Source organism: Geotrypetes seraphini, chromosome 6, assembly GCF_902459505.1.
Source record: "Geotrypetes seraphini chromosome 6, aGeoSer1.1, whole genome shotgun sequence".
Classification (NCBI taxonomy): domain Eukaryota; kingdom Metazoa; phylum Chordata; class Amphibia; order Gymnophiona; family Dermophiidae; genus Geotrypetes; species Geotrypetes seraphini.
The window spans coordinates 254,935,486-254,956,120 of NC_047089.1; the positions used below are offsets into that span (position 1 = coordinate 254,935,486).

The 20,635-nt window shown below is 43.0% G+C and overlaps 1 protein-coding gene across 12 annotated transcripts in view; it reads left to right on the forward strand.

The window, feature by feature from the left end:
- The window catches only part of DMD (dystrophin), a 2,510,493-nt gene that overhangs the window by 1,796,340 nt on the left and 693,518 nt on the right, over window positions 1-20,635 (forward strand). For all 12 annotated transcript variants that reach the window (XM_033949686.1, XM_033949693.1, XM_033949692.1 and 9 more), the window contains one exon: window positions 9,407-9,556. In XM_033949686.1, coding sequence (XP_033805577.1) covers window positions 9,407-9,556 — 150 coding nt within the window. The remainder of the gene's footprint in view (window positions 1-9,406; window positions 9,557-20,635) is intronic.

Here is a 20,635-nt window from a genome sequence, read left to right on the forward strand (position 1 = left end):
GGGGCCTCCTGCCATTTGTGGGTCATGGGGGGTGTTTTCACAGGTCTCTGCTTGTCTTTTATTCATTTTTTTTATGGGGCAGATATTTTGCGTGTGTAATAAGCAAAATATCTGTTCTATGGAGAAAAAATGAATAAAAAAGACAGGCAGACCTGTCGGTAGCACAGTTACCGACAGGTCTGCAGCAGTCGGGTTTGTCAGTCGTAAAACCCGATTCAAATTGTTAGTGAATCAATCGCTTGGCTATTTTGCATGGGAGGATCGGAACGGGTAGGAGATTGATCGGGCAGCAGTTTAGTGAATCGGGTCGGGGAACGATCGTAAAACTGGTCCATTTGGTGAATCAAGGCCACAGAGCTTACCTATCTGTGGTGTTTTGGGTTCCTACACAGATTGCACTGGGGTGAAAATCCATCTATAGGGCAAGACTTTATAAGTATAGTTAAGGAACGGGGGGGGGGGGGGGGGAGGGGAGAGGCTTTGCTCTTATCCAGATAGCAATGTTTTGCTGCTGTTCAGATAAGCTGTGCATTTCGTTTAGGCCTGGGTGGTAATGTGAGAGTGAGACCTTCATAAAACACAGTCGGACAAGGATGAACCCTCTGACCTCATAGTAAATAAAGATTCATGTCTCGTTAAGTTCAGAGGCAAACTTAGGGCTCCTTTTACAAAGGTACGCTAGCGTTTTTAGTGTGCGCTAGCCGAAAAACTACCGCCTGCTAGCGTGTGCGGCATTTTAACGTGCGCTATTCCGCACTTTAAGGCCCTAACGCACTTTGTAAAAGGAGCCTTTAGTCCTCAAACCCATATACCTAAGCAGTGGAATATTAAGGGGGGGGGGGCGAGGGGGGCTATATTGGTGAAGGCACAGGCACCCCTCCTCCACTCCCCCCACCTCTTCCCATTCCTCCCCTCCACACGTTCCCCCCTTTCCCTTCCCCCAGTTGAAGTTGTTGTTCGCGGCAGTCAAAACGTGCTCTTCGCGACCCCCCCCCGTCGGCTCTCCCGCTGATGTCACTTCCGGGTGCCGCACACAGGAAGTGATGTCAGAGGGAGAGCTAATGGGGTCACAAGGAGCAGAACTTCAACTAGAGATACGGGACAGGAGACGGGAGGGATCCCTCCTGTCCCGGCCCACCAGGTCATACAGCAGGACGGAAGAGGCCTGTAACAAGTCCGGGAGGAGGGGCGGGTGGGCACTGACTTAAATATAAGAGACCCCCATTTTGGGGCCATTTCTATGGCCCCCAAATCTCGCCTTATATTTGAGTATGTGCTTTGGCTGTTTTCTGGTTATGCTCTCTACATTTTTTTAGGCTTTGCTAGTGAGATTATCGACTTATTCCTCTTTATAACTTGAGTTTTACGTAGGAGCCAGGGCCTCAGACACAGAAGGCACATTTCTGAGGGTTCTGCTATTATAATTCCCATAGAGAACTTCAAGAAAACTCCAAAATCCTACCTCTTTGCCTAGCCCAGCTTACTCAACGTCAAGCTGTTTTCCCCTCTTCCTCCGTATCTGTCCCTGCGGAATCTGCTATAGAATACGGCTAAGCCAATCAATGCTCGTAGATTTAGACCATCCAGGTATAAACAATGCCCGTACACGGGACATCACGGTCGCCAAATTATTCCCTGTAGAACATAAGTGATAAGGTTGTGCTAGTAGATAGATTTCTCAATCCTCACTCCTTCACTGTAAAACTCTAACCCAGGGGTGTCAAACTCAAATCATATAAGGGGCCGAAATCTAAAACACAGGCTAAGTCGCGGGCTGGATATTTTAATTAAGATACCCCCTTTGCTGACGCGTAACATAGGCCCCAGCGCCAGCGGCTGCTCCAGCGCTCGCAAGACTTCTGTGCGCCAGCAAAGGAGGGGATTAGTCTTAGTAGAAGTATAGGGATGCTTTGTTGTCTGGTCATTTCGCTTTTAGTCCCGGTTTCTCTTTCTGATTTTGTCTATCTTCTAATTCTCTTTCCAGTGTCTGCTGTCCATTTTTCCCTCCTCTTCTCTCTTGCTCCAGTCCCTGTCTCCAACATATTGATTTTTCCCTTTCATTCTTTCTCCTTTTTTCTTTTCAACCTCTGTCCACTCAAATTGCGCCCTCTTTCTCATCCTTCTCCTTCTTTTTAAATTGTCAGCTACCTATCAATTTTCCATCTCCAGATCCAACTTCTTCTCTCCCTTTCTCTTCCCAACTCCCCCTCATCCCATCTCTCCCCCTGCCTGCCTGCCTCTCTCCCTCCCTCCCCCCAGGTCAACCATTTCTCCCTTTCTCTTCCCATTTCTCCCTTCTTCAATTATCTTTTTCCTTCTTTCTCCACACTACCCCAGGTCCAACCTCTCTCCCTTCATCTCGCTCTCTTCACAGTCCAGGATGCCTTTCCCTCCAGCACCAGTCCCTCTTTCCTCACAGCCCGGTGTCTTTCCCTCCAGCGCCGGTCTGATGTCGCCGCCATGCCGAGGAGTCTGCCGGCCTCAGTGATTCGGCAGTTGTGTATGTAGCTCCCCCTCCTTCTTTTCGCCTGCCTCGTCTGTCTCCAATGACGTGCAACTTCCTGATTCCGTCCGGGTGGACCGTGGTGGACGGAAGGCAGGAGGGAGAGCCACAGACAACACTGACGAATTGGCAGACTTTCCGGCGTGATATGGTGGGCTGTGAAAAAGGGCGGTTCAGGAGCTTTGCAGCGGGCCACAAAAAAAGGCAGAAATAAAAGAATTATTCTGTGAACTGGCATCGGTCCGTGGACCGGCAGTTGAAGAACACTGGGCTAAATCGTGGGCCAGACCCTGCCCATCTCTACCCAATCTCCACCCCAGACCCCATCCCCATAATAGTACTAATTGCACTTTGCACGTCCCTTGCCTCATCTGGAAGCCTTCCCTCTGATATTGCAACGACAGAGAGAAGGCTTTCGGTTCAGGCGCATGATGCCCGTAGGAGCCGCTGCCCGTGGCTTTGTGCACTGAATCAGTTAGGAAGAGTGAGCTGGCTCGAAGATAACGCCGCATCGATCGCACCGTGGACCAGCGTTTGAAGAACAGTGTTTTGGGCCTGATGCACGTGCTGGCTCTGTGGACCGGCAGGAAATTTCTGTGGACCGGCACTGGTCCATGGACCGGTGGTTGAAGAACACTGCTCTAACCCCATGCGATATACATTGTAACCCTTTGAATGTAAACTGTAACGTTATATTGTAACACTGTGAATGCTGAACTGTAACCCGTTGTGAGCTCTTTGGGGAAGACGGGACATAGAACTAAATAACCCCCCCCCCCAACACACACACACACACACCTTTTACAAGACCGCAAATATGGTTTTTAGTGCCAGCTGGCATGCTGGATGACCTGCGTTGCTCCTATGAGCATTGGGAGCAGCGCAAAAGATTCAGTGTGCCAGCCTGGGCTAAAATCTGCTTTCACAGTTTTGTGTGTGTGTGTGTGGGGGGGGGGGGGAGGGTGAATAAATAAATAAATATTAATTTTTTGAGCCTTCGGGACAGATAGGGAATTTTCAAGTACCTAATTTTTACTTTTAGTTTTATTTATTTTTTTTGTTCCGTTCTGGGCTCTTGGGAGGATGGGCTATAAAAATGAACGAACAAATAAATTTGTCAGCCAAATAAGGATGGATTACCTTATTTACCTGAAAAAAAACCCCAAATCCCAGGGCCATGTCGATGCTTTCTGAGTATGGACATGCAGTGTTATGGGCATAAACGTCCCCTGAGGGTTTCTGATACCAGCCATGACGGGTGCTGAGACTCTGCCCCTCAAAATCTACGACAATGACAGTGCCCAGGAGTGAATTACAGCCTTGTATTAAATCCAGGGCTATCCGTTATGCTCTCTTTAATTCCTAGGATTTCACATTGCGTTTTATGGCACATGATACAACCACATCATGTCATTGAAAATTAATTACTCAGTTTCTCTGCAGCAGACAATTAGATTCTTTCTGCCGAATCATCTCGCCCGTGATGTATTACTCGGAGATGGTGGTGGCTGGGTAGACGTTTAGAATGGCTGCTCTATTCTTCATATTGATTCCAGATCAAAATATCCTTCTAAGGCGTAGGAAGCAGATTTGCCATCTCACTGTTGACAACAGTTGCTCCTTGTGACCTTGGACAAATCACTTAGGGAGAAATTCCATAACTGGGCACCACAACGTAGATGCCACGAAGCTGTGAGCTAATTCTAAAGCAACATCCGTGCACCAAGATATACAATGCCAGCCTGAGCTGGCATTGAGATGCTTACACCATGGTGCCCTTGCTTAGGCCATGTGCATAGACCACACCTCGAATACTGTGTGCAATTCTGGTCGCCACATCTCAAAAAAGATATAACGGAATTAGAAAATGTCGCCAAGACTCAGGTACCTTATATTGGGCGTGGTAAGAAAGTAGTGTCGTCTCCAACTGAAATTTCTCTTAAAGATGAGGTTGTTCCAGGACGTGATCAGTGTCGGTATCTGTTTGACTCAATGCCCAGATTAAGAATGTCATTTCTGGTGTGTTTTTCAAGCTGTGCGGTGGTTGAATGCATATCTTTCTGGAGATAATTTTTGCACTGTTATGCTGTTGATAACCCCATTACTTCACTATTGTAATTCTATTTATCTCGGTTTGCCTAAATATGTCTTGCGGCTAAGGCTCTTTAGCTTGGAGAAGAGACAGCTCAGGGGTGATATGATAAAGTACTGAGTGGAGTGGAAAGGGTAGATGTGAATCGCTTGTTCACTCTTTCCAAAAGTACTAGGAGGCATGCAATGAAGATGCTAAGTAATAGATTTGAAACAAACTGGAGAAAATATTTCTTCACTCAACGTGTAATTAAACTCAAAGTTGCTGCCAAATAATGTGGTGAAAGCAGTTAGCTTAGCAGAGTTTAAAAAAGGCTTGGATATTTTCCTAAAGAAAAAAAGTTATAAGCCATTATTAAGATGGACTTAAGAAAATGCAATGCTTATTTTGAGGATAAGCAGCATAAAATCTGTTTTAGTCTTTGGGATCTAGCTAAGTACTTGTGACCTGGCTTAGTCACTGTTGGAAACAGGATACTGGGCATGATGGACCTTCAGTCTCTCCCAGCATGGCTGTTCTTATGTGAGCCAAGTATAGGCCAGTGAAGCCATTGTGACATCACCGCTGAGGTTGGCTCTTAGGCATTGGTGGAATGAGGCATTATGACATCACAAGCTAAGCTCTGGAATGTTGCTGCTCTTTGGGTTTCTGCCAGGTATTTGGGATCTGGGTAGGCCACTGTTGGAAATGGGATATTGGGATTGATGGACCTTGGGTCTGTCCCAGTCTGGTAACTCATTTGAGTCCAGTATAGGACAGTCAAGCCATTGTGACATCACTGCTGAGGTTGGCTCTTAGGCATTGGTGGAATGAGGCATTGTGACATCACAAGCTCAGCTCTGGAATGTTGCTACTCTTTGGGTTTCTGCCAGGTACTTGGGACCTGGGTTGGCCACTGTTGGAAATGGGATATTGGGATTGATGGACCTTCAGTCTGTCCCAGTTCATATGTGTAATTATAAACTTAACCAACATTATACATTAACATGGACGCAGATAATGCTAGTCTCAAATAGGGCACTGGTCTTTGACCTAAGGGCCGCCGCAGGAGCGGACTGTTAGGCCCGAGGACCACTTGTCTGACCCAGCAGTGGCAAATCTTATGTTCTTATGTTCTATTGTTTGCATTTGCTTAATGAGATTCAAAGTTTATGAAATATTTAAATTGGTGTGTTTTAGTAGATGTAATCATTTTGGCTTACATGATTTGCACTTTGATGGAGGGATTTGGGGCTATTTAGTGTTTTTTTTTTTAATGCTTATTTATAGAGAGTTTTCAAAATGACATTTTTTTCCTGCATCTAATGTCCGCGTGGCCTTAAAAAAATCTTTGGGCATGCTTGGCATTCTTTTCCGGCGAGCTTTAGAATGAGAGCGGTGGAATTTTGATTAAGTATCTTATCTTCTGATTGCGCTATAGTTAAGTATTAATTTTAAACATTCCACATATTTGGTTTTTGTTTTTGTTTTTTTGAACTGTCAATTCCCAGTGCCGAAACAACGTGCTACGTATTATAGCTCCAGCTGTTTTTAGCGGCAGCTTAATCTGTCATTATTAAAAATGGTTTGTTTACAGATGGGGATGTGCGTTATGAGATGGAAGCTTTAGTAGCTTTGTATAGTTAAGTCTTTGAATTAATACAATCATGTAATGCGTTTTCTCATTTTTTCAGTCTGCTGCTTATGATCATTTCTCACTGTTAGTATTTTTAAGAATGAGATCTAATTTATTTTTGGATGGGATGCGATAGCTTACACACTTTTTATTGTAGTTTCTTAATCAAAGATATATTGTTATCTGTGCTTACATGCAACTGAGTTTTGTTTATAAAATAGGGTTGCCAAATTTAAATTACTAAATTCTGAGGGTCTTGGGGGGGTCTCCTGGGAGGTTTTATTATTTTATTCATTCCACTAGTCTTTAAGCCCGTTACATTAACGAGTGCTAGAATATATGTCTGTCTGTCTGTCTTTCTTTCTTTCTGTCTCTCTCTCTCTCCCGATGTCTCTCTCTCTCTCCATGACTCCCTTTATCTGTCTGTCTTTCTGTCCCTCTCCCTGCCCCTGTGTCTTTCTTCCTTTCTGTCTGTCCTCTCTCCTGCTGTCTGTCTGTCATTCTTTCCCTCCATTTCCCTGTGCAGTAGTATTTCCACCCCACTTCCCTGCAACAGCATTTACCTCTCCCCCCCCCCCAACTTCCCTGTGCAGCAGCAGCAGAGGTATTTGTCTTCCCCTCCAGGTCCCTGTGCAGCAGTTGCAGCATTTCCCCCACCCCTTCCCTTCTCTTACCGCGATCTTGCCTACTCCGTTCGGCCCCTCCCCCGCGTTCTGGCCTGCTGCGATCCGGCTGCTCCGTTCGGCTCCTCGCGGCTGGAGTCCTCTTCTTTGTCGGCCCCCCTTCCCTTCCCGCGGTCTTGAGCTTTGGTCTGGTCTGGCCTGCTCGCCTTGCCGTATTTTTTTTTTTTTTAGTTGAAAGACGCGGCGGTGGCTCCTCTCATGATCCCCACCTGCGTCGGAAGTCCGACGCAGGCGGGGATCATGAGAGGAGCCACCGCTGCGTCTTTCAACTAAAAAATGCAATTCAGCAGGGAGCAGGCCAGACCGAAAAACAGAACCGTAAGCCGCGCATGCGCACTTCCTATGGGCCGCTACAGCTCACGGAAAAGCGGTGCACACGTAGGAAGTGCATATGCGCGGCTTACCGTTTTATTATATTAGATTATTTAGCCCATTCTCCTGACAGCGCCCAGAACAGGCTACAAAATAGCGTTCATAAAAATAACACAGAAGAAAGAATGACGCCAATAGAATAAAATCCAGAGCAGTTCCAGCCTATCAATTTCTCTTCTATACATTAATGTATTCATTTAGAATAAGTAGGTTTTCACAGCTTTACAGAATCCCAGGAGGTCATTGATAGATCTCGGAGTAAGAGGAGAGGAGCTCCATTCCACCACCAGATCATCAAATAAAGAGTACAGACAGGAACGTGCAAACTGGAGAAGAAAAGATCTGGCCAGAGTGTAGTATATAAATTGGTAACGTCCTAGATACATATTTTGTTGGCATATCATGGAACACTCTTAAGGGCCTGATTCTGTATTGGCGCCGGTCTCAGCGGCTGCCTAAGAAGTGGCTGAGAATTGTGCACCGGCATCCTATGTAGAATCGTGTCTATCTTAAAGAATAATAATAATAACTTTTTTATATGCCGCCATACCAGGGAGGTTCTAAGCGGCTCACAGCATGAGAAAAACAATACGTACGTACATTTTTCGATTAAAATCTCAATAAAGCCAGGACATACATTTCAATAAAATTGATCAGAATAAAGGTACAAACCCCACAATTCTCTAACCAGTGCCCATGTAGAGAATTGTGTCTGATTGCAAAAATAGGTGGTTTAGCTGCCTATCTTTGCCGAGGGATCCCTTTCTATCAGCTGAGCATGCAGGACTCTCCGAAACTGTGGTTTCAGGGAGTCCTGCCGGCTTAGCTGATCAAAGGAAAATACCCTTGCCATGATCAGCTGAGTTAGCTGCAGAAGAGGACCCCGCAACACCCCCCTCCAACATCTGTGATCGGCAAGAGGGATGCCCACTCTGTCCTGCCTAACACCCCTCAATCCCCCACATCCACAATCATCAGAAGGGATGCTCAATCCCTCCTGCCACAAGGCCCCTTTGATCCCCCAACATCCCACATCTGCGATCGGCAGGAGGGATGCCCACTTCCTCCTGCTGCTGGGCCCCATTGATCCCCCAACACCCCACCCTGACACCCCTGAACCCATGCTGACTCCATCTCATTAAATCATGTTTGTCTACGTGTTCCACAATTTTATTTTTTATAATTCTTTCCACTATTTTGCCTGGAACTGAAGTCAGGCTTACCTGTAATTTCCCGGATCTCCCCTGGAACCCTTTTTAAAAAATTGGCGTAACATTGGCCACCCTCCAATCTTCAAGTACTACAGATGATTTTAGCAACAGGTTACAGATCACTAACAGCAGGTCAGCAATTTCATGTTTGAGTTCTTTTAGTACCCCGAGATGTATACCATCCGGTCCAGGCGATTTATCCCTTTTTAACTTGTTGATTTGACTCAGTACATCTTCCAGATTCACCGAGATTTCTTTCAGTTCCTCCGCATCATCACCCTTGAAAACCATTTCCGGTTCAGGTAGATCTCTTACATCTTCTTCCATAAAGACCGAAGCAAAGAATTCATTCAGTCTTTCCGCTATAGCCTTATCCTCCCTGAATGGACCGCTATAAATGCCAGCTTTTTCTGATTATGACTGGGATAGCCTTATAGATGATAACTCGTAATTGGAAAAATTGTGATCGACATAATTTTTCTTTTTGGTGAGTGAGCTTATGTTTAAGCTTTAAGTATGAGAAAATGGATGCCGACATACTAGGGCATTCTAAGATATTTAACTTAGTTTGGGGTCCATTGACATCTTTTGTACATTTGTTATAGTTCTTTTATTCCTATTTTTGTTGGTATAATTCAAACACATCCAGGGGGGGAGGAGGGGAGGGTTATATCTTTAATGTGATTCCTTGAGGTAATTGTGTATGTGGGCTTATATTATTGCATTGCTACTGTTTGTATTTAAGTGCTTATTTTTTATTGTTACGAATATGAATATTATCTTGCACTTTTTGTTAGTAATGGAAAATCAATAAAGATTTATTTAAAAAAAAAAAAAAAATCAAGAGTACTCGAATGCTGTACCTAAGACCTGCAGAGAGGCAGAAAAATGGCAATTGCAATGCATTTATTTGAAATATTTGTTTTTCAGTTGAGAGTGGAAGAGCTGCCGCCAAGGAAAGGGTTGTTGAAGCGATTGAACAAAACGGGAGAAATAGCGATTGGAAATGCCACACTAGACCCGGAAGGAAAGTGGAAAATCGAAAGTGGGCTGAAGGAAGCAAACCATCGTTGGACAAAGGTATGTTATAATACTACGTTTTATTTATATGCTGCCTATCAAACTTATCTCAAGCATTTTCCCTATCTGTCCTGGTGGGCTCACACTCTATCTAGATTAAGTGACTTGTCCAGGGTCACAAGGAGCAGTGTGGGATTTGAACCTACAACCTCAGGGTGCTGAGGCTGTTGCTCTAACCACTAGGCATGTACATTGCAAGGGCTTGGAGCATTTTGATGGTACAATCTTGATCTATTTCACTGCTAATGGACATATTCCATGACTCACTGGCGTTGAGACCCAGAGGCTAGAGCTACATCTACATTTCCTTTCTGGTTTTAAAGAGATCTTTCATGAAAGAAGGATTCGAATTTTCATTCTAACAAGATCTAACAAGTTGTAGAAGATGTTTCGTTCTAACAAGGACAAGATGTATCTTTGCACACCAGCACATCACTGTATATAAGTCAGACAAGCCAGCTGAATCGCACTGTCCTCGGTCGAACGAAGCTGCAAATTAGCTCACCTTTGTTGCTAATTCTAGTTTTAGCAGCTCTGCATACGTTTGGAACAACTGATGCTCAGAATGAATTCTGCTTGTGACTTTATTGGCCAGTGTTTGTTATGCACTTGGGTTCTGATTCTGTATAGGATGCCTATATCGGTGGATGCCTAAGAAGCGGCCGCCAATCATATGTCAATCACGCATCGGCATTCTATTCAGAATCGTGTCTACACTCCTGGACAGACCCCTTAAATGTAGGCTAGAATTTTGCAAGCCTACACTTGCGGAGAGAAAAGTAAAGTCTTGCCCCTAGGAAACAGAAACCCAAGGTACAGCTACACAATGGGAGGGCTGTCTTTGAGTGAGAGTACCCAAGAAAGGGGTAATAGTGGACAAGACAATGAAGCCGTCGACACAGTGCGCAGCGGCCGCTAAGAGAGCGAATAGAATGCTAGGTATAATCAAGAAGGGTATTGCAACCAGAACGAAAGAAGTTATCCTGCCGTTGTATCGGGCGATGGTGCGCCCGCATCTGGAGTGCTGCGTCCAATATTGGTCGCTGTACCTAAAGAAGGATATGGCGATACTCAAGAGGGTTCAGAGGAGAGCGACACGTTTGATAAAAGGTATGGAAAACCTTTCAAACGCTGAAAGATTGGAGAAACTGGGGCTCTTTTCCCTGGAGAAGCAGAGACTTAGAGGGGATATGATAGAGACCTACAAGATCATGAAGGGCATAGAGAGAGTAGAGAGGGACAGATTCTTCAAACTTTTGACAACTACAAGAATGAGAGGCATTCGGAAAAATTAAGAGGGGACAGATTCAGAACCAATGCTAGGAAGTTCTTCTTTACCCAAAGGGTGGTGGACACCTGGAATGTGCTTCTAGAGGGTGTGATAGGATAGAGTACGGTTTTGGGGTTCAAGAAGGGATTGGATGATTTTCTGAAGGAAAAGGGGATAGAAGGGTATGGATAGAGGATTACTATACAGGTCCTGGACCTGATGGGCCGCCGCGTGAGCGGACTGCTGGGCATGATGGACCTCTGGTCTGACCCAGCAGAGGCATTGCTTATGTTCTTATGTCTACGGATACACGTACTGACGCTTAGGCCCGCCCAAGGTCATTTACGGGCAAAACCATGCCCATTCCCTACCTTGGGCGTGCTTAAGCACGGGCACTCATCTCCGCTACAGAGTCCTACAATGTAGGCATCCTGCCTTGGACACTTTTGTAAAAAATCGTGTGTCCTGATTGGCTGCCAGATGGCGGTAGGACATCTACCAGTGCCTGCAATTGGGACGTGTGTTTTGAGAATCAGGCCCTTGTCCTAAATGTATGTGCTAAAGTTAACTGGACACCAGTCTAAATATCAGCTTGTGCCAGTTAACCTCTGGATGAGCACTGACGCAGATAGTGCTAGGAGCCGTACATGCCCCAGCATTGAATGTCTGGGGTCAGTTCAGCCCCCAGCTGTGAGTAACTCGGACATAGTTTACCACCACAGGTGGTATTATGTATGCATGTACGTTAAACTGGGAAAGTTATGTATATGAAAGAGCAGGATGTAAACTGGCTCATACTTTCCTTGGGGTAGACTTCACAGGGAACATATGTGCCACAGGTCACTTGGTAGCTCGTTAGAAAAGAAATTTCCCCTATGACAGACGATCAGTGGGACCTGTTCAAGCAGTGTCCCAAAACGCTGATCAGCCAGTAAAAATGGCTGCCAAGTAGTTTACTTATTGTATAAATTAATATAAGCATTTGTTGATATCTACAGAATAATGGGAAGGACCATCGGTCACAATGAAAGAGTGCTGGAGCTATAACAAACCTTCATTAAAATCCAAAGTCCATTGTTTATTCAATCAAAAAGCTCTAAATTTTATTTACAGTTTCTATATTTAAATTTTTTCAAAGAACATCAATGAAAAAACATGGAAACATGATGGCAGATTAAGACCAAATGGCCCATCCAGTCTGCCCATCCACAGTAACCATTATCTCTTCCTCTTTCGAAGAGATCCCACGTGCCTATCCCAGGCCCTCTTGAATTCATACACAGTCTCTGACTCCACCACCTCTTCCGGGAGACTGTTCTATGCATCTACCACCCTTTCTGTAAAAAAGTATTTCCTCAGATTACTCCTGAGCCTGTCACCTCTTAACTTCATCCTCTGCCCTCTCATTCCAGAGCTTCCTTTCAAATGACAGACTCAATTCAGGCACATTTACACCACATAGGTATTTAAACATCTCTATCATATCTCCCCTCTCCCGCCTTTCATAAGAACATAAGAATATAAGATTTGCCGCTGCTGTGTCAGACCAGTAGTCCATCGTGCCCAGCAATCTGCTCACACAGCGACCTTTAGGTCAAAGACCAGTAGCCTTACCTGCATTTGTTCTGGTCTAGCAGGAACATATCTAACCTTTTCTTGAATCCCTGAAGGGTGCTTTCCCATGTAACAGCCTCTGGAAGAGCGTTCCAGACCTCCACCACTCTCTGGGTGAAGAAGAATTTCCTTACGTTTGCACAGAATCTATTCCCTTTTAACTTTAGCGAGTGCCCTCTCGTTCTCGTCACCTTGGAGAGGGTGAACAATCTTTCTTTCTCTACTAAGTCAATTCCCTTCAATATCTTGAATGTTTCGATCATGTCCCCATATTGAGATCTAAGTCTGTCCCCAAAAGCCTTATGATGAAGACCACATACCATTTTAGTAGCCTTCCTCTGAACCAACTCCATCCTTTTTATATCTTTTTGAAGATGTGGTCTCCAGAATTGTACACAATGCTCTAAATGAGGTCTCACCAGAGTCTTATTCAACTTGTTTTCAAATGTCCAACACTAACCTTGTCTTTTTCCCTCATGAGACTCGTTATATGAGGGAACGGTGCCTTCCACTATTGTAAGCCTCGACAAGGCCAGTGTTTGAGAATGTTTTTTGGGGGGGAGGAGGCATGTCATGGGCAGGGAATGGACATGGAAGCATTATTCAGGTAGTGTGGTCATGTGATCAAGTTCGCAGCCTGGGAGTAACCCTAGACGGACACCTATCCCTATCTAACCACATATCCCAAGTAGTCTCCACCTCCTTCTACTACCTTCGCCAACTAAAAAGGATCAAACCCTACATCTCCACACCAGACCTCGCCCAACTCCTATACGCATATGTCCTCTCCAGAATGGATTATTGTAACTCCCTATTTAATGGACTAACCAAGAATAATATCAAACGCCTCCAACGGGTCCAAAATGCAGCCATCCGCCTCCTACACAACCTCAACTACCACGATTCCATCTCCTCGGCACTCCATGCCGAACACTGGCTCCCAATTAGCCAACGCTGTACTTTCAAAGCCCTGGCAATTGCTCACAAGAGAATCTACTCCACCACCCCCTCCTACATAAAATCCAAGCTTCCCATCTACAACCCCACTCGCACTCTCCGCTCAAAGTCTGAGATACGCCTATGCACCCCCCCCGGAAGATCACTGCTCACAGAAACTGCCCACAAACGATCCTACAGCCACTTCATTCCACGCCTCTGGAACCAACTCCCCCCCCAACTTAGACAACAGAACTCATTATTAACATTCCGTAAATCGGTAAAGACCCTCCTCTTCAACTAAAGATCTCCTCTGCCTTCTCCCCCCCTTCCCGAAACTCCAGTATGATCCTCTCTTACTCTATCCACTAACAAATTGTACCTAAATGCTTATAACTCTCCTTAAACTAAGCTACTGTTTCCCCCTTCTCTCTTTCTGCTTACTCTCCCGGTATTTAATTCTCTCCAAAAACTATAAATCCAATCCCTAAACCAGTTGTACTACTTATTTGTATAGTATGTTCATTTGTACTACTTATATGTGTATGTTCATTTGTAAACCGTTCTGAGCTATTGGGAGGACGGGATAAAAATCTAACTAAATAAATAAAAATAAATAAATAAATTAGTGTGTACTAAGCACATGTTTATACTTTTGGAAACATTAGCATGGGACCTGCAATTGAAAAAAAAAGCTATTTTAGAACCTACTAGAAATGGATAGCACATGGAAAATCCAGTGTTAGAATGCACTAAGTCCATTTCTCAAAGCATTTTACTAAAAAGTCTTCTAAATTGGATCCAATGTAATCTCAATCTCTCTCTCTCTCTCTAAATAAACATCTAACAATTGGTAGAATCAAATTAGGTTTGTCTATTCTACTTTAGCATTTAAGCCAGTGGTTCTCAACCCTGTCCTGGGGACCCCCCAGCCAGTCGGGTTTTCAAGATATCCCTAATGAATATGCATGAGAGAGATTTGCACACCTGTCACTTCTATTATATGCAAATGTCTCTCATGCATATTCATTAGGGATATCTTGAAACCCCGACTGGCTGGGGGATCCCTAGGACAGGGTTGAGAACCACTGATTTAAACCATCCAGTGCATCAGCATTCAAAGTGAAAAAACCAAAAGTGACCTGGGTAATTCAATACCCCCTCCCCCTTTTACAAAACTGCAGAAGCAGCTGCCATTGGGCAAACACTCCAATGCCCATTCTATCCCTATGGGCATCGTTGTGATTACCGCGGATTTGCAAAAGGAGCCCTAAGTTATTTCAATTCCCGTCACATTTTCTTACCCACATTCGTTCCGTAATTCTCCATGATAATTCTGCAAATGCATGCCGTCGCACTATATTTCTATTAAGATGGATTCTCATGGGAGGGGGGACTCTTGAGTGGGCAGAATTATTGTGGGAGGACTTGGAGAGGGAGGGTTCTTGAGTGGGCAGACTTGTTGGGCCGCCGGCCCTTTTCTGCCGTCATATTCTATGTTTCTATGTTTCTATACAAGGTTAACCACCAGAGCTTAGTGGTAGGACATTGATAGCGCAAAGGTATCTCTTCTACTGTAATATTCTTACACCCGTCCAGGCTTTCAGGATAGTCCTAATGAATGTGCATGAAACAGATTTGCATATAACAGAGGTGACAGACACACAAATCTGTCTCATGCATATTCATTATACAAACAAGAGAGCTATTCACAAAACCAAACCACAATTATTATCACAAAATTTATCTTTATCACATTATTTATTACTCATAACTATATAAAAGTCATCTTATCCTCCAACTATCTAATCACTGATAGGAGACCCCCCCATCCATATATCTTCACCCCACAAAAAGGCTGATTATCAAAAGTCCTCCAGTTAGGGATATCTTGAAATTAGTCTGAAATATAAAGGAAATGTTTGCATCTAACATACTGGAAATCCTAGGACAAGGATATAATAATGTATAAATTACCCTCATAGACTCACAAGTTGGGTCATCTTGAATCGTAAAAATGTTTCTGTCTACATGATTGCACCACGTCAGGCATACGATTTTATTTTGACTAAAGTTCTGTATTATACTATGCTCGCTCGGTTTGCTCTTTGTTCTGCCTTACTTGCATCACAGATCATTTGCCTCCCTGATGTCCCCTTGTTCACCTTTCATTTGAAATGAGGAGCCAATGAAAGAGTTCCCAGCCCAATCAAGAAGAGGATGATGTGGAGCCAGGAAACTTAGGAGTTATTCCACACTTTTTGTTTCAAAGAGGCAAATGCATCTAGTAAATGGGTTCAAGTAGAGGGAAACCAAGCCACTGTGACATCACCGATGAGGTTGGCTCTTAGGCATTGGTGGGATGAGGCATTATGACATCACAATATGAGGGGACACTGAAAAGTGTCAAGAAAAGTGTGGAGTAATTTGTAAGTTTCACGGCTCCACGTCATTCTCTTCTTGGCTGGGCTGAGAACTTTTCATTGGCCCCTCGTATTGTGATGTCATAATGCCTCATTCCACCAATGTCTAAGAGCCAACCTCATCGGTGATGTCAGAAAGGCTTGGTTTCCCTCTACTTGAGCCCATTTACTAGATGCATTTGCCTCATTGAAATGAAAAGTGTGGAATAACTCCTAAGTTTCCTGGCTCCACATCATCCTCTTCTTGATTGGGCTGGGAACTCTTTCATTGGCCCCTCCTATTGTGATGTCATAATGCCTCATTCCACCAATGCCTAAGAGCCAACCTCAACGGTGATGTCACAATGGCTCGGTTTCCCTCTACTTGTGCCCATTTACTAGATGCATTTGACTCATTGGAACGAAAAGTGTGGAATAACTCCTAAGTTTCCTGGCTCCACATCATTCTCTTCTTGTTTGGGCTGAGAACTTTTCAGAAGTGCCTCATACACTCATTTGTGTGCAAAAATTGCAGTGTCCATATGGCCCTTATTGATGTCTGTTCTTCCTCACCTAGAAACTGAATTCAGGCACTACCAGTTCTTGTATATTAAGTCTCTGTATATTATGCAATTAAAGAACAATCTTGAAACACTGGATGCATGTGTAAGACATTTTATTTTAATGTTTATTAATAAGTTGAGCTTTAGAGAATGCTTGACGGTAATAAGACTTTACATATACCAGTCAGTCTTCCTTGTTAGTGTTTTAATATTTCAGCAAAAGGTCCTAATTATGTACTATATAATACTCGATGATAATCTGTCCCAAATGTCTTAATTGGCTAATCTCTTGATAAAAGCATTACATCGAATTCTTTGCTTGTGCTTTAACATCAGCTAGATCAGAACACCACAGACAAATTGACTGATTGGTAGTTTCTGACATAACAGGCAGTTGAAATAACGCATGTGATAAATAATTATTGCAGTCTGTTTGCTTCTGGTAGACGTTAGTGGATAACAAAAAGCATCGTTCCAAGAATATAATGCGGCCAGGATCCCAAATGGGAATCCAGGCTGTTTAACCACAAGTAAAACAACTGCACATTGGAAGCTGCAGACATTTAAATAAAGACGACCCTTTTCTGCCATCATATTCTGTTTCTATGTATCATCCATTTGATAAAATATTAGAACCAATGTGATACACACAAAACTCTTTCTCCAAAAAAGTGACATACAAATTGGCAATCAAACATAGAAACACGATGGCAGATAAAGGCCAAATGGCCCATCCAGTCTGCCCATCCGCAGTAACCATTATCTCTTCCTGTCTGTAGGACATCCCACATGCCTATCCCAGGCCCTCTTGAATTCAGACACAGTCTCTGTCTCCACCACCTCTTCTGGGAGACTGTTCCACACAACTACCACCTTTTCTGCAAAAAAGTATTTCCTTAGATTACTCCGGAGCCCATCACCTCTTAACGTCATTCCGGAGCTTCCTTTCAAATGAAGGAGACTCGACTCATGCGCATTTACATCATGCAGGTTTTTAAACATCTCTCTTGAAAACTAATAATAATAACAATAGACTGCGGTATACTGCAGTTCTCTGATATTTCCCAGCAGCTGGGAAGGAAGATTAAAAGTCTATGGCCAATGGTAGAAACTAAACAAAATTGGCAGATGTTACCGATTGTAAAGTGGCATTTTCACGAAATAAAAATTTAAAAGATCTTCTGTGTCCTTCAGATGTATGGGCCAGTGAAAGGGTGGAAAGGGTGGGACTATTTCGTTGTAACAACTGTACAGCCTGTGCGTTGATATGTGAAGGAGATCATGTACATATTCCAGGAAGAAAACCCCGGAGAATGGCATGCTTGGTCACTTGTGTAACAATAGGGGTAGTATATGCAATTATATGCCCATATGATCTTTGTTATATAGGGCATACTGCAACGAGCTTAAAAAATCAATTATTTGAACATCGATCTAACGTCATGCATAAAAGACAGGTGGATGTTCTCACCCGGCATTGTGCTGAAGAATTTCGATGTTTTCTATTAGACCATATCCCAGTGACAGCAAGGAGGGGGATGTGAAGACTGGACTATACCAAAGTGAGCAAAGATCCATTTATTTTTTTGAATACTATCTGGCCGAATGGCCACTACAAAAGATTCCTGGCCAGAACCCTCGCCTTCCAGGCAGGCAAATGGAACGATTGGCTGAGTAACGTTATCACGCACTCCTCAACCTACCTCAATTTTAGAAAACTGACAAAAACGAGTTTGTTCAATCGATTTGTAAACTAAGAATTCCATAGCACTGCAAATTCAACCATTAACCTTAAGAACTTTATAGCTTTCTACTTCTTCCATTATATAAGATTGTATAGATGTCTTTGAATTGTTGACCTCTTCGCTGATTGTCCAGCGCTTCTTGTTGTAAACCGCCTCAAACTTTTCATGGCTTTGGCGGTATATAAAAATACAATTATTATTATTATTAATCAAAAAATAGAATGGTCTGCATTCTATTAAGGTTTTGTTTTTTTGCTGTTTTCTGGTTTATGTTTTTGATAAAAAATGCTATGATTTGTGAATAGTTTCCGGCAGAAATGAAGCCTTCAGTAATGGAGCTATTAATCGGATTGAGTAGTGGAGCCGAATTGTGGACGGAATAGGAGGGAACTCCCTGAAGAAACCACTTGCTGGTGAAACAAGAGCCTTGTTGGACCTGGACACCGGTTTCCTATCCTCATTCTAAATGCCGAGCAAGCAGGAAGATCACTGTGTTGGATCGCGATCCTGGCGTTATTAACAGCTGTGAAGATAAGTGAAACCTTTCCCTAGGTTCTTTTACCTGTTCCCTGTGCACAGTGGTGGGACATGTCTGCATTTTGAAAAATAGTGGAGTTCTTTGCCCATGATACAGAATAAGAACGGCTGAAAAACTCATTGGGTTGCCGTCTGCATATTAAACAAAGTTGAGGCTTTTTCTCCACTGTAATGAAATGGTTTTTCAGTGAGCATTTCCACCCCTCGGCTAATAACATTTTTTGATTGAAAGTTGATTTAAACATCTCTATCAAATCTCCCCTCTCCCGTCTTTCCTCCAAAGTATACAGAGTGAGATCTTTAAGTCTGTTCCCATACGCCTTATCACGAAGACCACCTACCATTTTAGTAGCCTTCTTCTGGACCGACTCCATCCTTTTTATATCTTTTTGAAGGTGCTCCAGAATTGTACACAATATTCTAAATGAGGTCTCACAAGAGTCTTATACAGGGGCATCAATACCTCCTTTTTCCTACTGGCCATAACTCTCCCTATGCACCCTTAGCATCCATCTAACTTTCGCCGTCACCTTTTCAACCTGTTTGGCCACCTTAAGATTATAAAAAAAGAAAAAAATATTGGGAGAAAATACAAATTGTATATTGAATTCACAAAAAACTAATAATAAATAGTCAAATTCAATAAAAAACAAAAATAGTTTTTCATTAAAAACTGCGTTAATCAGTAATCTGAGTAATATATTGTGAGTGCTCAGTTTAAAACACCATCAAAACACAGCATTAATGCTCATTAGTGATGTTGAAACCAGACATCATCGCACCCACCTACCATAGTCAGCTTATAAGATCTTATTGTATATAGAAGTTGCATTTAGCTTAGAAGGCAGTATTGCGTGTTCAACTTCCAATTCGGGTGTGAGAGTCTGGTTAGAAAGAGTCTATAATGCTGGTTAATTTCCAAAATATTGGAAAGTGCTCTTAATCCAAAAGTCTTCCAAAAAACGTGAAGTGCCCGTAAAAACCTCTCAAGCAAACTAACACAAAGCTCCCGCGTACTATGTCTCACGATGCGTTATGCAAGATGTTTTGCTGAGGAACGTGGGCGTATTCATGTGCATAAGATTTGGTCACCTTTGACTCCTTACTGTGAAGCTTTAAGACAAATCTGACATACGTCTTATGGATTCTACATTATTTTAAACTAGATATGGACTGGTTACTCTTTGCTCATTCCATTCCATTCGTGATTTCTATTCCGCCATTACCTTGCAGTTCAAGGCGGATTACATAAGAATTGTCATGATATTTAGAAGTACATAAGGAATAGTCTCGACATTTTCTAATTTGCTAAGGAGTAGATAGTATTGCAGATCTGGTTGTGTTATATTGGTTTGATGTATTTTTTGAAGAGTAGGGTTTTTGTTTCTATTTTGAAGGTAGTGTGTGGTCAAAATCAGCAGATCGGTGAGTTGTCTGTCCAGTTTCACTGCTCTGGTGGCCAGTAGGTTGTCCTACAGTTTTTCTTGTTTGACATTTTGGGTTGGCGGGTGTGTGAAGAGTGAGTGTCTGGTTGAGGTAGATTGAGTTAGTCAATAGTTCCAGTAGGTTGGGCGTTCTCCGTTTATAGCTTTGAATTGTAGGCAGTGGAATTTGAAGTGTACTCTGGCTTGTATTGAGAACCAGTGCAAGTCGGGGGATGCCTCTGTGATGTGGTCTTATTTCATCAGCGAGCTTTACGAATGTAGAGATGATGCGGTATACAAACCTAAGGTTTAGATTAGATTAGATTAGATAAGTCACAGGGCTGTGTTTTGTATTGTAAGTTTTATAATAATAAACATATTGAACTTAAAAAAAGTTCTTGTTGAAAACATTTAACAATTGATCTTTTATGTAACTGAAATGTTTAATATTTAAAAACTAAAAAGCAGAATGTTTGGACTTTAAAGACCAGATGATAATCAAATTCGGCATGCTGACCTTTTACTGACCGATGGTCCTTCCCATTATTCTGCAAATAGCAAACAAAATATTATATTAATATATACAAT